This window comes from Loxodonta africana, chromosome 6 (assembly GCF_030014295.1).
Source record: "Loxodonta africana isolate mLoxAfr1 chromosome 6, mLoxAfr1.hap2, whole genome shotgun sequence".
NCBI lineage: Eukaryota > Metazoa > Chordata > Mammalia > Proboscidea > Elephantidae > Loxodonta > Loxodonta africana.
In genome coordinates, this window is record NC_087347.1 from 66705225 (window position 1) to 66717579 (window position 12355).

At 35.1% G+C, this 12355-nt stretch overlaps 1 protein-coding gene across 2 annotated transcripts in view; it reads left to right on the top strand.

Moving 5' to 3' along the window:
* Nucleotides 1-12057, top strand: part of CWC22 (CWC22 spliceosome associated protein homolog) — a 73285-nt gene extending 61228 nt beyond the window's left edge. For both annotated transcript variants that reach the window (XM_003406189.4, XM_023542797.2), the window contains exons 16-20: nucleotides 584-736; nucleotides 2370-2497; nucleotides 4105-4206; nucleotides 4300-4520; nucleotides 9079-12057. In XM_003406189.4, coding sequence (XP_003406237.1) covers nucleotides 584-736; nucleotides 2370-2497; nucleotides 4105-4206; nucleotides 4300-4520; nucleotides 9079-9665 — 1191 coding nt within the window. In that variant the 3' untranslated portion in view covers nucleotides 9666-12057. The remainder of the gene's footprint in view (nucleotides 1-583; nucleotides 737-2369; nucleotides 2498-4104; nucleotides 4207-4299; nucleotides 4521-9078) is intronic.
* The last annotated feature ends 298 nt before the right edge of the window (nucleotides 12058-12355 follow it).

Here is a 12355-nt window from a genome sequence, read left to right on the forward strand (position 1 = left end):
ACTTGAGACTATGTTGGCATCTCCTATCTGGAGGGGAGATGAGAGGGCACAGGGAGTCAGAAGCTGGCAGAATGTACACAAAAAGAGAAAGTGGAGGGAAGGAACGGGCCGTCTCATTAGGGGGAGAGCAATTAGGAGTGTATAGCAAGGTGTATATAAATTTTTATATGAAAGACTGACTTGATTTTGTAAACTTTCACTTAAAGCACAATAAAAATTAAAAAAAAAAAAACCAGAGCAGTTTCTGAAGTCAAGGACATTTTTAGGCAGCACAAATAAAGCATAAGCTAAATTATTTTTTCAAATCCAAACTGTATCTACTGGGAAGAAGTATAGTTGTCGAGTATGCAAGTAGGTGTCTGTGATTAGCTACTTGTGTAACTTTTATTTTATTTTAGCATATAAATCCCAGGTAAATATATATTAACTTCTTTTTTGAGCATCCCATCATACAGCACAAAAAGTTTTAGTGATTTGGTATACATTCTTTCAAGATGTACAGAATATTTATTGACTGTGATTCAGTACATTTAGGGGAATGTAGTATGCTTATATTACTGATATTGAATTTTGTATTTATTAGCGTTTTTGCATGCTAAAAAAAGAATACATGGAATCCTTTGAAAGTATATTCAAAGAACAATATGATACCATTCATCGCTTGGAAACAAACAAATTGAGAAATGTTGCCAAGATGTTTGCTCATCTTTTATACACTGATTCGCTTCCGTGGAGTGTAAGTAGATGGTTCAATATTTATACTTCCTTTCTAATCCTTTATTATTCTCAAATAGGTATTAAGTATAATATAGCCATACTTACTCTATTTCAGAAATGTGCTTTAAAATGAAAACGTGCGGGCCAACATTTAATGTAGTTACTGTCTTTGAGATTGTGTTCATATTGGTTATATAACATGGGCTCAAAAAGCTAAATAGATATATAGGAGTGTTAAGAAATATCCTGGATTATATTAACAGCCTGAACATCACAGTGCTTTTTAATAGTGATGGTTAGGAGCATTTTCAGGGTAAATGTTGCAGATTTTAGTCTTCTCTTTGTATACATACATGCATTCACACTCATGTCCACATAGACCATTATTTTGATGGTACATGCTTCTTTGAGCTACTGCTCGTGTTTTCTGGGAGAGTAATGTCCATGGTTCCTTGATTTATGATAGCAGAGAAGTGATTGTCCTAATAGGATGTGTTCTTTTACCAAGTACTGAAGTTGAGTAAGTGATAGGGAAGAATTCCTATAGTTTTAGACCAAAGAAAGATATATTCTTGATGGGAAATGTACACTGGATTGGAATTTGAAATGCATTCATTACGCTGACATTTATTATACAACTACTGTAGCTTCAGCAACTATTTATGGAGCTTCTGATGATGTGCAGGCCAGACAGTAGCTGGGGATCCAAAGTGAATTAAATATGGTGCCTGCTTTCAATGAGGCTAGCATATAAGGGAAGATGTAAGACATACCCAAGAATAAGAATAATACAAAATAAAAAGTGGTAAGAAAAGTAAAGCTGCTGAAGAAGTTCAAAAAAAAGAGAAATTAATTCCGGGAAGAAAGATGATGATCCCGTTGTAGAATACCGTAATCTAATGGTAGAACAAGGCAGTATCATTGAGTATATAAACATTGGATAATTTTTTTTAGCACTCTACTAAATGTGTCCAGCTACATTAATAGACATTTATAAGCTGACCCAGGAGGCTAATTGTAATCATTTCTGACTTCTGTTTTGTTTTTTTCCTTTGGGAAAATGAAATTCAGGTTTTAACAATTGGCTAACAAATGGGTTCCTGGAACACATAATCCATTTGTTCCTCAGTTGTTAAAACTGGGAGCTGCTTTTATTTTTATTTGACCTTAAACATCTCTCCATGGGCTTTAGTCTTTGAACACGAATCTTACTATTCAGAACAAGCCATCACTCTTTCTTTACCCTTATTGTGTATTATTTGTGCTATGTAAAGCTATAATGGTCTAAGAGGTGTTTTGCCCCATATTTGCATACTCACCACATTTTGATAAATGACATTTAGGAGCTAACATTATATGCTTCAATGTTATATGTTCAAGACACAAAATCCTCCCTGGTATTCAAGCAAATTCCTTATGCAAGAGAATAAACCCTGTAGCATCTTGATATTTTGAAAATTGGTGTAGAAAAGGAATCTTAAACTTTGCCGAGAAATAATACAGATCAGCGCAAGGAAAGCTACTCAGGGATACTGTTTGAAAATGAGAATAAATCATAATTTCAAGAGACACTTAAAGTTATAAATATGAGCCAGTTTGTCGTACCTTTTGAAAACCAAGATAAAATTGTCTTTTTTAATTTTAATTTTCAGGTTCTTGAATGTATAAAGCTGAGTGAAGAAACCACTACATCATCCAGTAGAATTTTTGTCAAAATATTTTTCCAGGAACTATGTGAATACATGGGTCTTCCTAAACTTAATGCAAGATTAAAGGATGAGTGAGTGTATCACTAAACACTTTATATTCTTACTGTCCTTAGAGATAAGTCTAACGGTTGTAAAAGCAAGAGAGTTAAGCCCACTAGGACTTCGTTCATCCAGTAGTCACTACACTGACTCTCATTCTGTGGCACCAGACAATATGCAACTTTTAATGGTGATTTTTTAGTCCAAGTGAAGAGAACATAGAGTTAATACCTCTTTCATTTAGGTAGAAGACACAAAATTAATTTTGTACGGTCACTGTAGTTCTCTAGTACTGAATATTTATAGTTTATTTTCATTTTAACTCTAATGTTGAGCCTTAGAATGGTAATTAATTTCTGTCATCAGTGGACATTTGTAAATAAATGCAGATAAATATCAAACATGTAGTCATTTAAATTACCACACTGACCTAGAATATTGTTTCAAGACTATTATATAATCCCTATCTCAACTTTCTTATTTCTTATTTATTTAGATTGTCCATTGCCACCATAGGGTCGCTATGAGTTGGAATCAGCTTGATGGCAACGGGTTTTTTTATGGTTTATTTCCACTAAAATTGGCTTCTACACCGTTCACACTACTGAAATCATCCTGTGAAATATCTCAGTGACCACCTCCCCAATCCAGTAGTCTGTCAGTCTGCATGCCCCTTGACTTCTCTGCCCCCCTTCCATAGTTGACCACTTGCTCACTGTGGCTCCTTGCTTTTTTTAATATCTACCTCCTTTTAATCTTTTTCTCAGTCTCTGACTCCTCCTGAGCCTGCCCCTCCAATGTTAAAGTTTACCAGAGATATATCTGGGGTTCTGCATGCTCTGTCTGGGGTATTCCATCCGTTTCTCTTTGCTTCATGTATTTATTTACTTGGTCCCTGTCTACTGCACCATACTCATCTACTCTCTCTTCAGCTCTCTAGTACACCACCATTGCCATCTTGTTAAACAGCTCTCATTCTTTACGCTTCTTTGCATCAATTTCCACTGCTAGAAATCTGCTCTCGTTCTTTCTGTCAAATGCTTCATCATTCTTCTTTTGTGTCACCTTTTTCTATGAAATAATTTTCCCTGACTCTGCTCCTTAGCATTCATTGATGATACTCAGTACATGTCCAAAACTACACTGTATTATGAATCTTTTTCTGTTTTTTCTCCTCACTAAAAACTGATTGTGTGCAGTCTTCACCCTTAATTTCTCCATTTTGTTGATTACTTTCTCCCCTCCTCCAGTGCCTTGCATAGTGCTGTGTGTATACACACACACGCACACACACACCCACCCACCCACCCCAGGGGGTTTTTTCTTTTAACTTCACAGTTACATACACAGAGTATGTATACATACATATGTATATGTGAATACACATGTATATATACTGTGTGTGATATAAAAGAAATGCTGTTGTATAATTATAGAAATCAAGTTTAATAAATTATGACTTGATTCTACTTGTTCCTTTAAATAGCATGTAGCCTAACGTAATAAATGACATAAACCACTTCCTTGGTTGTATTTCACTTACTAATTTAAAATTTAGAAAAATCTGAAAAATAACTATAAGGATTATGTCTTTTATTTTTAAGGAGTTTGTTCTCTTTTGTTCATTTTTCTTTTTTAGAACTCTGCAGCCATTCTTTGAAGGATTATTACCCCGAGATAATCCAAGGAACACTCGGTTTGCCATCAACTTTTTTACTTCTATAGGTCTTGGAGGTTTAACGTAAGGATTATTTTCAGAATCTTATTTTCAGTTTACAAAATCATCTCACAATTGCCTTTAAAGTCAGATCTAACAGATTATATTTTTAATTAGGGATGAGTTGCGTGAGCATCTCAAAAATACTCCAAAGGTCATCGTGGCTAAGAAACCAGATGTTGAGCAAAACAAATCATCCCCCTCCTCTTCCTCTTCGGCATCCTCCTCTTCAGGGTCTGACTCCTCTGACTCTGATTCTGACAGCAGTGATAACAGTTCTGAATCTTCCAGTGAAGAGAACGATTCTTCGTCTACCAGTAGTCATAGCTCTGCCTCAGGTATTGAAACTCATATAATTTATCTTTCTCTTTTCTAACAAGTATATTGCTGGTGATATTTACAATAAGGGAAGAACATAATTCGATTGCTTAGTTATTTTCGTATTCAGTTGTTTAAAAGCACCATTAACCGTTTAAGTGATTATCTAGCACTATTGCAGTCTAGTATGAAAAAAAAAAAATTTTTTTTTAATACTACATTTATAATGCTGAGATCTCATCTTGGAATCCTTCATAGAAATGAAATACTTCAGTGATGACTGAAATACCACTTCCAGTATCAGTAATCTAGTTGATAGGAGCCTTCTTGACATTTATACTTTAGAGAAATTTTAAATTTTTTCCTTTTTAATGGTAAAGTTTCAAGGTTAGTGATTGGCATGTACCATACATTCAGGGCACACCTTGTATGCATTCAGCTATGTAGCTATATGGGTTTTCATAAAGAGGACACATCCATGTAGCTAGCGCAGATCAAGAATTACACCTCAGAACCCCTTTTTGTGCCATCTCCCAGTTATAACCACCCTGTCATCCATCTCCCTATGGCAACTACCATTCTTATTTCTAATTCCAAAATTTGCCTATTTTTAACTTTAGAATTATGCATTATAACCTCTTTTATATTTGGCTTATTTCTTTCAATTCAATATTACTTTTGAGAGAGTCATCCATATTATTGCATTTAATTGTAGCTCATTAATTTATCCTTTATATTCTTAATGGAAGGAGCCCTGGTGGTGTAGTGGTTAAGCACTTGGCTGCTAACCAAAAAGTCAGCATTTCGAACCTACCAACTGCCTCACTGGAGAAAAATGTGTCAGTCTGCTTCTGTAAAGATTACAGCCTTGGAAACCTTGTGGGGACAGTTCTGCTCTGTCCGGTAGGGTCGCTATGAGTCAGAATGAACTCAGCGGCAATGGGTTTTAGTTTATTCTTAATGGACATTTAGATTTACAATAGTGTACCCATGAATACTCTCATATATATCTTTTAATGACTATACACACACACATGCATGCATGCATGCCCGCACGTTTCCATTGGATATTTGCCTAGGAGTAGAATCATCACTGGTTCATAAGATGGGCATATATTTAGCTTTAGTAGATACTGCCAGACCATTTTCCAGGTGAGTATTCCAATTTACACTCCCACCAGCCATATGTTAGAGTTCCAGTAGCTTCCGTTCTCACTAACACTTTAACGTCTTTTTCATTTTAGCCATACTGGAAGGTGTGTGGTGGTATTGCGCTGTGGTTTGATTTGCCTTTCTTTGATCACTGTTGAAGTTGAGCACCATTTTCTATATGATTGGCCATTTGATCATTCCTTTCTTTTTTTTATAAATGGTTGCTCAAATCTTTGCCCTTTTTTTTTTTTTTATTGTCTTTTCTATTGATTTGTAGTTCTTTATGTATTCTGGATATGTGTCTTTTTGTCGTGTATATTTATTATAAATAACTAGTCCTGCTTTTGTTTCTGTGTCCCTCTAAGGCTGCCAGAAGCTCTGCTGGTCTCCCTGACCCTTAGCAGCAGCCCTGTGCCCAGGCAAAATCCTGAATCAGCAAATGTTCACAGGGAGAAAGTCACTGTCAGCTTACTTCTCTGTGGTTCTACCTTTTCTGAATCTTGACCCCCTCTAAGTGTTTTTTCACTAACTCTAAGATGCTTTTGTTTACTTTTTAACTTGAACTAATTTTAGACTCAAGAAAAAAAGTTGCAAAAATAGTATGGAGCATTCCCATATATCACTCACCCAGCTTCCCCTAATATTAGCATCTTACATAATCATAGTTCAATTATCAAAGCCAGGAAATTAATATTAAAGCAATACAATTAAGTAAATGACAGCCCTTGTTTGAATTTTACTACCTAGTTTTTCCATTAATGTCCTTTCCCTGTTCCAGGATTCTACTTGTATTTAATTGTATTTCTCCTTAGTCTTCTACAATCTGTGGTAGTTGCACTCAGTGGTTCCTTGTTTTTAATGATCTTGGTACTTTTAAATTCCACTGGTAAGCTATTTTATGGAATGTCCCTCAGCCTACATTAGTCTGATATTTCCTCATGATTAGAGTAAGGTGGTGAATTTTTGGCAAGAATACCACAGAAATGATGTTTTCCTCTTAGTACATCTTTTCAAGGTATTCATAATACTGGTATGTCTTACTGGTGACGTTAACCTTGATCACTTTATTAAGGTAGTGTTTGCTGGGTTTCTTCACAGATGCTTCTTTTTGTAAAATTAATAAATAACTTGTAGTGATATAATTTGACACAAATATTCTTTTTCTCCTCAAACTTTCACTCATTAATTTTAGCATTCATCTTTGTTTCTTTTCTGCGATAGGTATTACTCTGGTGTTTGCCTAATGGTACTCTTTCCATTTATCTCATTTCTTCCTGTATTTATTAATTAGAATTCTTCTGTAAGAAAGAGTTCTTCCTTCTCCCCCATTTATTTATTTATTCAGTTATATATTTATATCAGCATGGACTCTAGGAAACTTATTCTATGGGTTGAAGTCTAATACTATTATTTATTTTGTTGTTCAGATCATTCCAGCTTTGGCAATTCCAAGTTCCATCAGGTTGACTCCTGTGTTCTTTTGGTATGCCCCTATTATTTAGAACACTTCCATCCTTTATGGCATCACAAGTTGTTTTAGTTCTTCAGTGCCTTTAAACAAGGTTTTTTAGTTTTATCCAGCATTTTTGGTTCTCAGCAGAAGCATAGGTCTGCTACAAGTTCTCCATCCTACTTGGAAGTAGAAGAGCTGTAGTAAAGGATTTTTTAAAAAATGTGCCCTTTTCATAGTTGGATTTTAGCTCAGATTTTCTGAAAAGGTCTATTGTTTTCCCCAAGATGAGCTCTGCTTTCTCTCATCATAGTATCTTAGTCCTTATAAGTAATTGTTCATTTGTCTGAAATGCATGTCATTCTTGTTTTTTGTTGTTGTTTTATTTTTCATACCATATTTGGGAGAGTCAGCCTTTTTCCATGCAGCCTTCAGTTGGAAGGCTAATCATTGTTCCCTAGCTTGTTACACTTTGAGGTGTTTCAGTGCAAAATTACAGGGCTCTCAGTGTTGTATATTTCATATTATCAAAGCAAGATTCCATTTACTCAAAAGAAGTCTTACTCTTGAATTATACTTAAAATGTTCATTTAATATTCACCTCTTTTAATTCTAAAGAATTTATTTCATGGTATCTGTTTTGTGAACAGATGATAACACAGCATGAATTGCTGCAATAAGGAAGCTTGCTGATTGAAAATTAATTTGCCTTATGCAATTTCAGTAGAAAACTTTTATTAATAAAATTTTAAATAGCATAAAAACAGAATAAACTGCCCTCAAATTAGAAAATTGTAGAGCACACAGCAAAACGAGGAGGGGATTATATATTGTTATATGGCTAAGGCTTTCATGTCAGCAAAGCACTGAGTAGTATAAAGCTGGGTTGGAGAGATAGATGTTGGTTTAACACAGAACCAGATGGTTTCTGCTTGTGTAGCTGCAGCTTAGTTGAGCTGCTTGATAGGCACCAAAGAAGTAAGCCCTTAGTTGCAAATCAACTGACTGTGCAGTGTGCCAAGGGTAAGCATTTGGCAGAAGTAGTCGAGGTTGGCACAGTGAGGTGTGAGTGGAGGTAGGGCAAGGTTAGGCAATTTTCTACCATATTTTCTTCCTTTCTATGTATATATGAATTTGTCAGAAATTTTGGTCATCTCAGCACCTTTGGTTTATGTACCCAAATTATATAATAGTATAATTGTTTTATATTTGTGGTTATATGAATCAGCCAGGTGCTCCCTGAAAACTCTATGGGGCAGTTCTACTCTGTCCTATAGGGTCACTATGAGTCAGAATCGACTCGAGGGCACTGGGTCTGGGTTATGAATAAAATTGTTCAAGACCTTTTGAGAAGTTTTCTTCAAAAAAGCAAGCTTTAGTGGTTCTCATAAAGCCTATGATTTTATGTCTTACCATAGTTTCTTTTACTGGTGCAGTTAGTGCCCCTCTGACAGCACCGGGTAGCAGAACTGTCGTTTTCATAGGAACACTTTTTATTTGAAAAATGTCTATGCATGGGGTTGAGCAAATCTAGTCATCCCATTCCCCCTACCTTTCGGAAGTCGTGTTGCCAGTGGGTGTGATCACTGAGTTTTGAGGATGTACCAGATCCAACATAATATTTCATATGACACAATGCACATGGACTGAAATTCCCATTTTTGGATAACATTTGTAAGTGTAAATGTACCATTCTGGTTACTTCCACAAAAAGAGTTACAACGTTTGGTATAGTTTGTTTAAAGTTTCTGTTCACTGTCTTGAGTCTGAGGTTGAGGTTGAGAATAGTACTTTAATAACTAATGTTGAAACATTGTATATTCTTTAAAACCATGCATTTTGTAAAATGTTCTCTTATCAGACTTTCCATTTGATCAGTTTGGCTGTGTTTGCTTTAGTAAACCTATAATGTATCAATAAATGTAATTTGTTAACGCTAAAATAAAAGCTAACTGTATTTTATTTTACATGCACAGCTAAAAATATAAGAAAGAAGGCACAAGGGAAGACCAGAAGTAAAGAAGTAAATAAATTGATTAGGAAACAACAAACAAATGATAGAAAGCAAGATGAAAGAAGACCAGAACAAAGGCACCAGGAAACAAGGACTGAGAGAGAAAGAAGGTCAGAAAAACAGAGAGATCAAAATTCAAGAGATCCAAATTGGAGAGAGGCCACTACAAAATACACTTCAGACAGAGGTGTTCCTTCTGAACGAAATAGTTACAGTAGGGTTGCAAATGACAGAGACCAAGAAATGTACATAGATTTGGAAAATAAGCATGGTGATCCCAAAAAGAAAAGAGAAGAGAGGAGAAACTCTTTTTCTGAAAATGAGAAGCACAGACACCGAAATAAGGATAGTGAAAATTTTAGAAGAAAAGAGAGATCAAAGTCAAGGGAAAAAAATAGCAAACATTCAGGCTCTAGAAGCGATGAAAACAGGTATCAGAATGGTGCTGAGAGGCGATGGGAAAAATCTAGCAGCTACTCTGAACAATCCAGAGAATCAAAGAAAAATCAGGACCGGCGAAGAGAAAAGTCTCCAACAAGGCAAAAATAATTCTAAAAAATAATATAAACTGAACATGCCTTACATTCAGTTGAAACAAAATATTTTTTACATTGACATTGATTGACGAACTTTATGGAAAATTCTTGTATAAAGCACTGATTTGTATTTGTACATTTAAAAAATGTTTTCATTTTACCACGTTTTATAATTGATACATCTCAAGCCCCTCCACATAAACTTATTTGAAGGGAAGAGTTTTCCAGAGAGAGATGTAAGACTTGCTTATATTTTGTGAATAAAATGATCAAATGCACATTGCATCAGTGATTTTTTTACATTGACAAAATATTTTTTTCTCAAAATATGTTACCAGTTGTTTACAGTACTGCTATTCATACAGCCACTAATGAATTAGTAGTGGCTTTTTATTTGTAACTGAAGACCAAAATAGTTGAACCAGTTCAATGTAACATTTACGCTTTGTTAATGAGATGTTATGAACCTTTTTTTTTTTTTTTTAACAGTAGAGGGTTTATTGCCAGTTTCATATTGTGTCTTGAAAACAAATAGGCATGTATAATTTTTCTCCTAAGTGTTGCGGTGAAGCTAGGTGTATTCGTTATTTAAAAGATGCACAGCTATATTGTTTGTAATTAGAATTTCTCTCAGTAACGTTTCTGGACTGCTAGATAACATTTAATTGAAATTCTTTGTGATTAGTGCTTTTTCTCAGCCTTGAAGTTTTTTCACTGTTGGTGAATTAATGTGTATTTAATTTTTAATTTGGATTAATAGGTCATTGGAAAAGATATAGTCATAAAAAATGTGTACAGCCTAAGTGTGAAATAATTCCAGTTTTTTATAAGAATTTTAAGGGTTTCCATCATTGTAACTCTCAATGATTAATTTTTTTTTTATATTTATTACATTTGAAATAAAATGTTGCCTCTGAGATCTTAGATTTTCTGAAAGATATTTAACCTTACTTACTAGATAGACTTCTTGTGCTTGCTCATAAAAGTACATAAAATTCATATTAGTCAATGAGTTCAAGAATAGGGAGACCACCGTCTTAATATTTGGCTCTTAAGCATACTCTGGAGACCTGGTGGCGTAGTGGCTAACATCTCGGCTACTAACCAGAAGGCTGGCAGTTCAAATCCACTAGCCACTCCTTGGAAACCCTATGGGGCAGTTCTCCTCTGTCCTATAGGATCAACTTAACAGCTCCTAATAACAACAACAAGCATACTCTGATTCAAAATGTTTTCTATTTTTGTTGTTATTTAAAATCCTAGGTATAATTAACAATAACGCCCATGTAAATAAAGAAATATTACCCCTCCCCCCAACAACAAAAAAAAGTATTGACAATATGGCAGCTTGGAAAGGTTCTTACTTGTGTTCTCCCTTGTGGCAGTTAAAAGGTGGTATCTTTAGATGACATCAGGACTACTATGAGTCAGAATCAACGGCAGTGGGTTTTTTTGGTTTATCATAGACATGAGTCCTAGTGGTGTAATGGTTAAACACTGGGCTGCTAACTCAAAGGTTGGTGGTTCAAACCCTCTCAGCGGCTCCAGGGGAGAAAGACCTGATAATCTGCTCCCATAAAGACAGCCAAGAAAACCCTCCAGAGCAGTTCTGTTCTGTCACGTGGGTTCGTATGAGTTGCAGTCAACTTGATGCCACCTAACAACATCATAGACATGGTGCATTTCACAGAACTGTGAAATTAGCAAAATGGATTTAAGGAACACATAGGCTATGAGCCCTAAAAGAGATAAATAAGAGTTTGTTTTTTTTACTGAACACTGATAAACCAAAAAAAAAAAAAAAAAAACTCAAACCCACTGCTGTTGATTCCGACTCATAGCAACCCTATAGGACAGGGTAGAAATGCCCCATAGGGTTTTCAAGGAGTGGCTGGTGGATTTGAACTGCTGATCTTTAGTTAACATCTGAGGTCTTAACCACCACACCACCAGGGCTCCTGAACACTGATGGGGGTTATAAAAAATGGACTAGAAATTTTAGTTTATTTTCTTCATTTTAACCTTGTTGATAACTTCCTTTTTAAATGTTAAAATGGGAAACCCTTGTCATTGAGTACTTGAGACTTTCAGGAGTTAATAAAGTGTATTATTTTTAAAATGTAACTAATCTTCATTGAGTTCCTATTATGTGCCCAGGCCTGTCCTAGGAACTAGAGATAAAATAATGAACAAAGCAGTCTCCCTTCAGATGGAGTTTGTATCATAGTGGAGTGGGGAGTAAAAGATAGTAAACAAATAAATGTCTAAGGTATTAAAAAGGTATTAGGTGGTGATAATCTTCTCTTAGAAGATCCCCTTTACCCAGGTACCTGAAGGAAGTGAGGGCTCCAGCATGTGAATTTCTAGGGGAAGAACCTAGGCAGAAGGAAAAGTCAATGCATAGATGTTTATCAATGGTAAGTGTTGACTGAAAATCCTTTGTTAACATTTCCTATTCTAATTAATCAGTAGTTTTTTTCTTCTATTTTATTTACTTTTATAAAAGCAATTAACAGAACGCCTGACTACCTCGAAGCAGAAATATTTGAATGTAATCATTAAAAAAAAAAAGTTTTTTTTTTTTTTCATTAGGGTAAGGCAAATTGGAGACAGTGAAGAACTGGACTCTTCTGCTGTCACAGTGCATTTCTTACAGCATTAAACATGCTGTGTTCATGTCTACTATCTGCCATTCAGGCAGAT